We start from the raw sequence: 10,220 nt of genomic DNA on the forward strand, positions 1-10,220 counted from the left end.
GTAATCAGGATGGGTGTGTCGGAGGCAGTGCGGTTGGTGCAGGATAGAGCAGGGTTTAGGGCTGTTGTGCATAGGGTCGCTATGAGTCGAAAACGGCTCGACGGCACATAACAACAACAACAACAACCAATGTATTCCTTGAAGTAAAATTACTAGATAAAAAGATTACAAAAATTTAAAACATAGTACCAAATTGCCCTATAGAAATGTATCTATTTATGTTTCCAATAGTAGTACATGGATTCCTCTACTTTAATATTGTTGTTAATTGCCTTAATGAACATTAAGTGCCTTAATGAACAATATCATCTGAAAGTAACATTTGATTAGGCACTAAATGCATGACAACAATCTGGAACAAAGTGGAGTGGAGGAGGAGGAGGGAAGAAAATGTGCAACAATGAATGAATGAAAACTCCATCTTTCTGTACAGAAAAAAAAAATACCTAAAACTTTCTCACTATCTCTCCCAGGAAGATTGACATGAAACTTCTGGCCAGTACATTCCACACTACGAATGAAGCAAAATAAAAGAAAAACAAAGTTGTCTCAAATCTTAATAGAGCAGAAAATGAGCTAAATGTGTCAATATAGGATGCCCTCTCCAAGGACATCCTATATTCAGATAGCATTTAAAGTGTTTACCAAACACATTACAAAGAAAGAAAAGCCATTTACCTTTATGGGCAATATGACACAGGTCTTCCTGCATTTTGGAAAACTCTGATGACGTTTCCGAGCCATCAGAGTAATTCTTCTCTTCTCCAAAATCTAGTGTTGATAAGTTCGGGTTGGAGGAGTGCAATCTCAGCGGGCCAGAGAAAGGCTTAGGGACCTACAGCGACACCAGTGAGAGAGCTGTTTGCAGTTGCAGGTGACTTAGAACATTTGGTTGGTTGGTTCTGCCTAGGTAACTAAAGCTTTCTATCCAATGGGGTGACTCCTATTTACAAGATAAAGCCAAAAACACAGGAAGTATTTTCCAAAGCAACTTGCCACTGAGTTCTTGAGAAATACAAGTGGGTGAGAAATTATACATTCTTTTGGAAATTATAGAACCATTAAGTCTATAATTTTGAAATGACAGCCCCATATGCCAAGCTCTTTCTCATTTAGAACCCAATTTCTTCCTGTTGAAAAAGAAAAAAAATCACCCATATCAAGGTTGCAAACAGTGAGCTGGTTTTATATTTCTTTTTTTATAGTTGCATGTGTAATGTCTACAAAACAAAGTGACTTCTCACATGCTTGTAAATGAATTACTTTTTCTTTTAAAATTATTTAAGATAAACCCAGAGAGCTCTGAACCAAAGAATAATTAAGATTAGATGAGATTATCTAAGACCACGTTTCATTTAAACTCTTACAAAGTTGCAATGGAACAGGCAGAAGTCAGTGTTTAGCTAGTGGTCTCCAGCGTGGGTGGGTGTTGGTCTGGCCTGGCACCTGATGGGGGATTGGGAAGTTGAAGACAGAAGGTAAAAGGGAATCTGCACAAGGCCTTGCTCCCAGAGATTCAGGCCCATGGACCACTGGCAGAGGGGACGGGTCATAGCACAGCGCCACAGCAGCTACCAACGAGGCACACACACTTGAGCAGGAGAGGAGGAACACCAGAGAGGGGAAACCAAAATCCTGCCATTGGCTTTCACCTTCCAAGTTCATATCATTTTCATCTTCAAAAATATTTTCTCCCCTACCCTATATCCATAGCATGCTTATTCTACTCTCTGAAATATCTAAGTTATTGGATTCATCTCCTTGCATAGGATTTTTTAGGGAGATTGGTCTCCTCCTGAGTTAAGGGAGCCCTAGCTCATGGTGTGCAAAGCAGGGCGCCATGGTTACCTGTAGCGTTCCTTTAGCATCTTTGCCAATAGCTCTGGACCGCCACCTCCTGTGGGATCTTTTTTCCTTTTTGGGACTTTCAAAAGCTCCACCCTTTTTATCAAAACAGGAAAGAGAGCACAGACAGTAAGGTCCTCCGAACCAAAAGGGATAAGTGCACGCAAGGTGAGCCTCTCCAATCCCTCAGGCTTCGCTGAAGCAACCAGTCAGACAACATCCCATTGTTAGTGGAAGCGAGGGGAGGAGACAGACAGCAGAGGCCAGAAGACAAGCAAAAGAGGGGACTGGCTAACCTGGATGGCGTTGATAGCTGGTGCGGAATACGTCCGGTGTAGAACGTCCATATTTTCTAGGAGCTGGCTCATTTCCACCAGGTAGGTGTGACAGTGTGCCAGGTCTGGGGAGAAAGAGAAGACTGTTCACAGCCCTCTACTTTGAAGGCAGAGAAAAGACATGCCCAAGTTGGCATGATGCAAGGTTTTCTACTGCATTTCAGATCCTTTTCATATTTATCTCTAGGAACTTTTACTTGCTTTTTTATTTGAAACACAACAGAGAAAATAGTGGTTAAAAGCATGAAGTTGGATCCACACGGCCTCAGTTTGAATCTACTTAACAAACTATGAATCTTGGACAAATTATATAGCTTCTCTGAGCCTCAGTCTTCTCACCTGGAAAATGGTGATGGTTAACAGACTCTTGCTCACAGGCTATGAGAGTGGAGTGAGTTGGCCCATGAGAGTGTTTAGACTGTAAGTACCAAACACACCAGCTGTTATCAGCTTCACTGCGACTGCTGATCATGCAAAACAGGCAGTTGTTGCTGGCTTGTAAGGACCACACTAAATGATGCAACTAAAAGGAGAACTGCATTAGTGTCTAAAGATACCTCTGTCTCTCTTGGTTGTGTACCTGGCAGGATAGCAAACTGAACTGAGAGAACCTAGATTTGGACCAGTTCACAGGTCACTAACTCAAGCGTCCATAATTTGCTATCACGATGCATACAGTTGTTTTTGCTGAGGGATGAGGGCCCAACATAAACCAAACGCACAGCCATCTAGTCAATTCCAACTCAAAGCAACATTAGAAGGCAAAGAAGGACTGACACATCATGCCCCTGTGGAATGGCTGGTGGGTTTCAAACAGCCAACCTTTCAGTTATCAGTCAAGTGCTTTAACTATGTCTTAGGATAGCAAAAACCCCAATGCCATGGAGTTGGATCCATTCAGAGCTACCCTATAGGGCAGAGAACTGTCATATCTTTTTCTCCAATAGGGTCGCTATAAGTCGTTTACCACTCAATGGAACCTAACAACAACAACAACACACATTGCAGATGACTCAATAGCACATAACAACAATAACATACTATGACATGTTTGGAAGGAGTCGCATCCACTTCCTAAACAACATGCCTCTGGAAACTCTATGAACTTTGATAAATGTCAAGAGTTGTAGAGGGGCTTCAGACCTTTTGTTCATAGGGTCACTGTAAGTCATGCTCAACTCAAAGGCAATCAACAACAACAAGCTTCCAGATCTGCCTATTACTTTAGGATGGCAGCTTTCAAATTTCAGTATCATCAGAATCACTGAATGCAGCTGCTGAAACAAATCCATAGACTGCAGCCCCAGTTGTCATCTAGCATGTCTGGGGTGAGCCAGGGGTCTGACTTCCTAAGTTCAATGACTGCACTGATGCTGCTAGTGCAGGGACCACATTTTGAGGACCGCTGCTGCAGCATGTCACTCTGTGAAGTTCACGAGTGATGGTCACTGGGGAGTTAAGGCCTATAAGCTCTCAGGTATAGTAATATTCACACTTTATTCAACAGAAGAAAAAGACAACTTTCTTTAACAATGCTTCACAATGCTTGACTATACTTGGAATCACCTGGAAAATTTCACAAGTTGCAATGTGCCCCCAAGTCCCACACAGAGCATCAAATTAAAGTATACCTACCCCCATTGGTGGGTTCCTCTTTTTGTTCTCCCAGTGATTCTAATTAAGGTTAAAAACAGGTGGTTCTCACTATAAGCTGTTTGAAATGCTGACAACATATCAGAATCACTCAGGAAACTAGAAAACTTCCTAAGAAACCCTAGTGGTGTAATTGGTTAAATGTTGGACTGGTAACCAAAAGGTCAGTGGTTCAAACCTAGCAACTCCTTTAAGGCTGGCGAATGAGGCAGTCTCCTCCAGTTAAGATTAATAGCCTTGGAAACCACCTGGGACAATTCTACCCCATTCTGTAGGATTGCTGTGAGTCAGAAGGGAATCAACAGAGTTCTGAAGGGCTTGACACCAGACCAATTTAAACAGATTCTTTGAGAGATGGGCCTGGGCCTGAGTACTTTAAAAACATCTTATTGGTATTTCCAAAGTGTACTCAAGGTTGAGCATGCCTGTTTATGCAAATTCTCCCTTTGATTTGCCCACTCATTTCTAGAACAGTCATTCTCAATCTTGAGTGTGCACTAGAATAATTTCCGGCACTTAAGGATTTTATGGAGCTAAGAATTAGTTAGAAGTTCTGTGTCAAAATCAGACATTTGGTACTTTTAAAAAGGGAAAGAATTGCTAAGAAAAGCTCTCCACTCAGAATACCCTTGTGTCCTGTACCAGTCAGATCCGATTTGAGGGTACACACACACACAAAAAAAATAATTTTTTTAAAAAAAGGAATACCCATGTGGTGGCATAAAGCTCTGTGTCCAGGGTTTGTGTTGATCAAGAGTTTAACCTAATACAATGATAATGCTTTTTAAAAAAATGAGTAGGAATACAGACAAAAGAGGAAAAGAATACACAGTCATTTATGGCATAAGTGGAGCTTCAGGCCAGTCTACCTTTTGAGCATTTTTCCATGTCCTCTGAAGAGTGCAGCCACAAAGGAACTCGAGTCTCCCCACCACAGGAAAATGACAGATTGCTTCCGGTTTGAAATGAATTCTGCTTTGATATACTGCTGCGCTGTTCCACAGACGACAAAAGAACATTACAAATGAGAACAGGGCCCAGAGGGAGCACTTTAGGGTAAAGCTGACAAGTCACCAGCGGAAGCCCTCTGCCCCAAATGAGGAAGAGGTCTCTGGCAAGGCACCCGCAGTAAACCCTAAGATCTCAGGCCATCACCCCACTTCAGCCACATTGGGCTCTAAGACCTGAACCTTCAGTCCATGATTTCTCCTCTGTCAAGTGATAATAATACCAAAGCAATGCTATAAAGGCTTGGAAATATTTTCTAACCCTACATGACTACAGACACATTTACAACATTTTATGACCAGATAAGAAAACCACACTCAAACTGATCGAGACAAAGCTAGAATAGGTGCCAAAAATATTTAGCAACATTACATTTTGCTCCCTGATAAAAGAACCAAAATCAAACTGGCTAAGAGAAAGCAAGAGTGTCTGTGGTCAATATAGTCATTTTTGAATAGTGAATTTGAGTTACTGGCCTACATGTAGTATATGCTCACATGGTTCTGATTAATCAGGCCAATCCACCTAATTAAATCCACACTCAGAGCTTTCCCCACCGCTCCACACTCCCACCTTCCTCAGGCTCCCAGACGACACTCCCCAAAAAGCCACCCACTCCTTTTAGGTACATGACTGACAACTCCCCGGTTACCTTCCTACTTGACATGGAGTCAAACATCCCAGAGGCAGAGTCTGTGACAGTAGATCCTGAGAAAAAGTGATTGACATCACGTGGAAACATGGCAATTTCATTTTGACGATACATTCTGTGGTGACGGAGCTTGGATACCCACTCATCAAAGCCATCATCTGACTTCACCTAAAATGTGTTAAATTCAAAGGAGGAGATTAAAAAAATATAAAAATATAAAAAAATCTATCACCAGCAGTTAGAAAATCAAAAGACAGATTATCCTGAGAAAATCTGTCAGGGACCTCTGCAGAGTACTGAGAAGCCTAGAGACTAAGGTGCACCTGATCCAGTCCATGGTCTTTACAATTACTTGCTATGCATCAGAGAACTGGACAATGACAGAAGAATTGATGCCTTTGGGTTGTGGTGCTGGAGAAGAATTTTGAACATACCATGGACCACCAAGAGAACAAGTAAGTCTGTCTTGGAGAGGGTGAAACTAAGTTGTGTCTTGGGAGACTAGGATTTTGAAGCTCAGTATCACATACTTTGGGCACAAGGCCTAGAAGGACTGATCCTTGGAGAAGGACATCATGCTCAGAATGGTGGAGGGACAGCGCAGGAGAGAAAGACCCTGGACGAGATGAACTGATACAGTAACTAGGGCAGTGGGGGTTGGTGTGTTGGAGCCACTGAGTCTGGCTCAGAACAGGACAGGCTTCAGAGCTGCTGTACATAGATGGTCACTAGGAGTCACAAGCAACTCGACGGCACATAACAATCAAGAAGGGAGCAATTATTCATCAAATTGAGCTCACTCTCTCTTCTCATTTTGGCACATGTGCTATTTGCCCTCACCATCAGCTCCCACTCGTGGCAACACCGCACACAACAGAATGAAGTCCTGCAACATCCTGATTACTGGTGAGCCGAATCCACTGCTGTGGTCAATGTGCTTTGGAGTGTCTTCCAACCTAGCAGCTCACCTTCCAGAACTGTATCTGTTTGGTTCCCATAGGGTTTCATGGGCTACTTTTTGGAAGTAGATTGCCAGGCCTTTCTTCCTAGTCTGTCTTTGGCTGCTGGAAGCGCCAGTGAAACCTGTCCACCCCCACATGTGACGCTGCTGGTATTTAGTGATGGGTAGTGGGCGGCACATGTAGAAATCACTTATTTAAATTGCTTTTTTCCAGTTTGATTCCTGCTGAGAATTTTCATTTTCATTCCTTTTATTCTGGATCAGAATCTATACTTTAACAAGATCCCCAGGTGGTTATTTGGAATATATTAATTCAAAGCTCTATTTGTTTTATATTTATATGGTCTGTGGGGGAAGATGTAAGAGAAAGTGAAAAGCCAGAAAAGGCCTTCGTTACTCATATCTTTGTGCTCTCTATGAAAAATATCCAATTGTTATGATTTTGTGTTTCTTCTTCAGAAAGTAAAAGGTACTGGTTACAGGAACAGACAAACTGAGATTTTGCTTTACAACATTTCCAAGTTCTCTGCTCCAACCTTTTCTTATTCTTATAAGAAAAACTAAGTAACCTCTTTTTTTTTTTTTTTTTAGAGAATCATGTCCTTTATTGAGGTTTAACCTTTAACCTACAGGATGAAGACTGGATTTGGGATGGAGAGACCAAGACATCACTAAGTTTTAGATATGTTAAGCTTGAAATACCCTGTCCATATTAGATGGACAACTTAGACAAGCTCTTCTTTTTAAAAACTCTTTAATAATTCAAAATTTAAAGATCAACCTACCCTGAATGAAAATTAATTAGAAAAATTTCCTAAAATATTTAAATTGATTAATCTTTTTTACAAAGAATATATTGTGTACAAGATGTTGATGAAACTTAGTTTTTAAAAAACTTTTCAGAAATAGGAGGAAAAAGCAAACACTGAGAAATTATCATTGACTTCCTGGATTTTCTCTAAATATACATGAACATTTAGCTGTTTTCTATCGCTGGTTGTTGCATGTCATCAAGTTGAAACCGACCGACAGCTGACCCTCCAGTAGGTTTTCAGAAGCTTCCCATCCTTCTCCCAAAGAGGAGCTGGTAGATTTGAGCCACATGCCTTTGAGATAACAGAGCAACTTCTTAACACTAGGTTACCAAAGCTGAGTATTTATTAATATAACTTCCCATAATGTTTGTAATGAATAAAAATATTATAAAATATTTTACATTCATAAAGCACTAACAAGAATAAAAATCTATGTACCATTGATATGTTTTTCCAAATTTTAGTTTCTCTTTTCAGAGAGAATGAATAGATTGATTTTCTATTTGGTCACTCATACACATTTCATTTGCTTGTTTCCAATCATTTTTCTATCCTCTTGCTTGCAGCCTCGGGAGTTGCATCCCTGGGGAAAGGCTGCCCTTTTAATCATGTGAGCTGATAGTTCTTAGGACTTAGTACCTCTCTATGTTATTGTTTATAGGCTTGTCTACCATTGAGAATGTCATGCTTGGAAGGGTGGAGGGAAAGCACAAGAGGGGAAGACTTGGGATGAGATGAATTGACTCAGTAACTGGGGTTAGGTGTGTCAGATACAGTGAAATTGGCTCAATACAGAGCAGGGTTCAGAGCTGCCATCCATAGGGTTACTAAGAATCATGGTAACTTAACAGCACATAACAACACAACTACCACCACTCAGTGAAAGTTAGGCCACCTGTGTGAGTTCGTTCCTGGCCCACAGATATTTCTTATTGGTCAACATTTATTTGTATGAATCAATATTTTTAAAGTATGTAAATGACACCAAAACGCATTACAATCAAGTTTGAGTCTGACTCATACCAAACTACCACTGGGTTTCCAACATTTACAGGAGGTGAATGCCCATCTTTCTCCCTTGAAGCAGCTGATGAATCCAAACCACTGACTTTTTGGTTAGCAGTACAGATGCAGTACCTAAAATACCACTCCACTTTGCTCCTTCTTGTTATACTGCTGAGCTGGAACAGACTCACAGCTGACCCTCCAGCAAGTCTTGGAGGCAGCGCATTGCACAGGAGATTGCCCACCCTTCTCCCACAGAGCAGCTGGTGGATTCAAACCATGTGCCTCCGGGTTGGAAGCACAGTTCCTTACTACAAAGCTGCCAGAGCTTCCTTGCAATGCCTTACATAGCCAAATATTAAGAGACAAACCAGAAACAAAAACCACCTATTATCAAGCGATTCTGACTCCTATCAAACCCTTATGTGCAAAGAACTGTTCCATGGGGCTTTCAAAACTGATCTGGTGGAAGCCGACCTCCAGGCTGCCTTCTGAGGCACCACTGAGTGGATTCACACTGCTGATTTTTTGATTAGTAGCCAAGATCTTAAGTGAATATGTCAACCAAGGAATCCTGTATCAATGGGCAAACTTATGCGGTTGTAGTTTCAGACATCTTTAAGCATTGCATGTCAGGTTAACTTCCAAGAAGACAAATCCAGGTCAATTGTGTTAAAATCTTTGCTAGTGCTCCAGCTGAAAGCAAGAAAGTGGACATAAACGTCAGTGGCATAATTCATTTTGGAACTGTTATGCTCTTATGCTGATTCTCATGTTTGTTTTGTTGGCTAATCCACCGATGAGCATATAAAACTTAAAACTCTCCAGGTAAATAACTCACTCTGCCATTTACTAGATGATGTAATAAAAACAGACACATCTATTTGTCTTCCTAAGTTAAGTTCTGGAAATGTGTTTTATTTTCCAGATGTGGTTAATCAGAATTTTACAGGAATTTTCTTACAAACTGACTGTGTCATCCTTTATATTAGCTGAATCTCTGAAACCAAAGTCAACCACTCAGAATCTTTAAGTCAATTCTGACTCATATCAACCCAATACAACCAAGCAGCACTGCCCCAAAGGGTTTCGGAGGTTGTCCATGTTCAGGGAAGTAGATTGTCATCTTGTGCTCCTGAGGAGTGGCTGGTAGGATCAAACTGCTAAACTCTGGGTCTGGCAGCCAAGTGCTAGAACTACTGTGAAACCAGGACTCTTTAACTTACCCTCCAGAGCCCTTGCAAATAAATATAAAAACTGCTCTTTTTGACTCTCTCTTATTGGTTAAGGACAGTAGAATAATCAAAGTACTGTATTAAATAAATTACTAGGGTCATTATCCTAGGTCCTTAACTAATTATAAAACTGTGGACTATTCATAGGATACTTCCCTGTTACTCAGGCCACACATCTCTAAAGCAGGGGAACAGAAACAGACCTACCACATTTTAAATTTTTGTTGCTCTGGGGCTATTAGAATGCTCAGATAACATTTACTTATACTAACAATTATATCTGATGTTTAAAAGCATAAATAAGAAACATAAAAGAGTCAACACAGTAATATAAAATTATTCTACTAGAATTCAAAGTATTTTAAGGCATTATCTTTTTCCTGCATTAAGAATTAGTGTTATTCAGTTAACCAAAATAGTTGATAAATGAAAATGCATTGTTCCCTGAATATCTAAAAACAAACCTAAGATCCATTGAGGAGACAGAAAAACAACAAACTACTCTTGAAGAGACTGGCCACTAAAACTAGGGAAAGTATCATTCCTTACATTGTTTTTGTTGTTTTTTTTTAAAATTTAGGTTGTTTATTTTTCATTTCAATGAACATCTACAGAGATTTTGGGATTCCATTCATTCATTGTCGCATCCTTCTCCCCGCACAAACCCCTCCCCCCTCCCTTTTGCTCCTCTCCTTGAAAAGCAAAAGAAAA

The 10,220-nt window shown here is 40.6% G+C and overlaps 1 protein-coding gene across 4 annotated transcripts in view; it reads right to left on the minus strand.

Moving 5' to 3' along the window:
* The window catches only part of OSBPL3 (oxysterol binding protein-like 3), a 132,331-nt gene that overhangs the window by 72,094 nt on the left and 50,017 nt on the right, over positions 1 to 10,220 (minus strand). For 2 of the 4 annotated variants that reach the window (XM_006902392.1, XM_006902394.1), the window contains exons 5-9: positions 5,494 to 5,661; positions 4,703 to 4,826; positions 2,142 to 2,245; positions 1,849 to 1,941; positions 679 to 835 (exon numbers count right to left, since the gene is read on the minus strand). In XM_006902392.1, the coding sequence (XP_006902454.1) occupies positions 679 to 835; positions 1,849 to 1,941; positions 2,142 to 2,245; positions 4,703 to 4,826; positions 5,494 to 5,661 (646 nt within the window). The remainder of the gene's footprint in view (positions 1 to 678; positions 836 to 1,848; positions 1,942 to 2,141; positions 2,246 to 4,702; positions 4,827 to 5,493; positions 5,662 to 10,220) is intronic. The other 2 variants (XM_006902395.1, XM_006902393.1) reach the window with 1 other exon arrangement.

The sequence above is a fragment of the Elephantulus edwardii genome, unplaced genomic scaffold, assembly GCF_000299155.1.
Source record: "Elephantulus edwardii isolate Elephantulus edwardi_28Jun2011 unplaced genomic scaffold, EleEdw1.0 scaffold00405, whole genome shotgun sequence".
In the NCBI taxonomy this organism is placed as follows: Eukaryota; Metazoa; Chordata; class Mammalia; order Macroscelidea; family Macroscelididae; genus Elephantulus; species Elephantulus edwardii.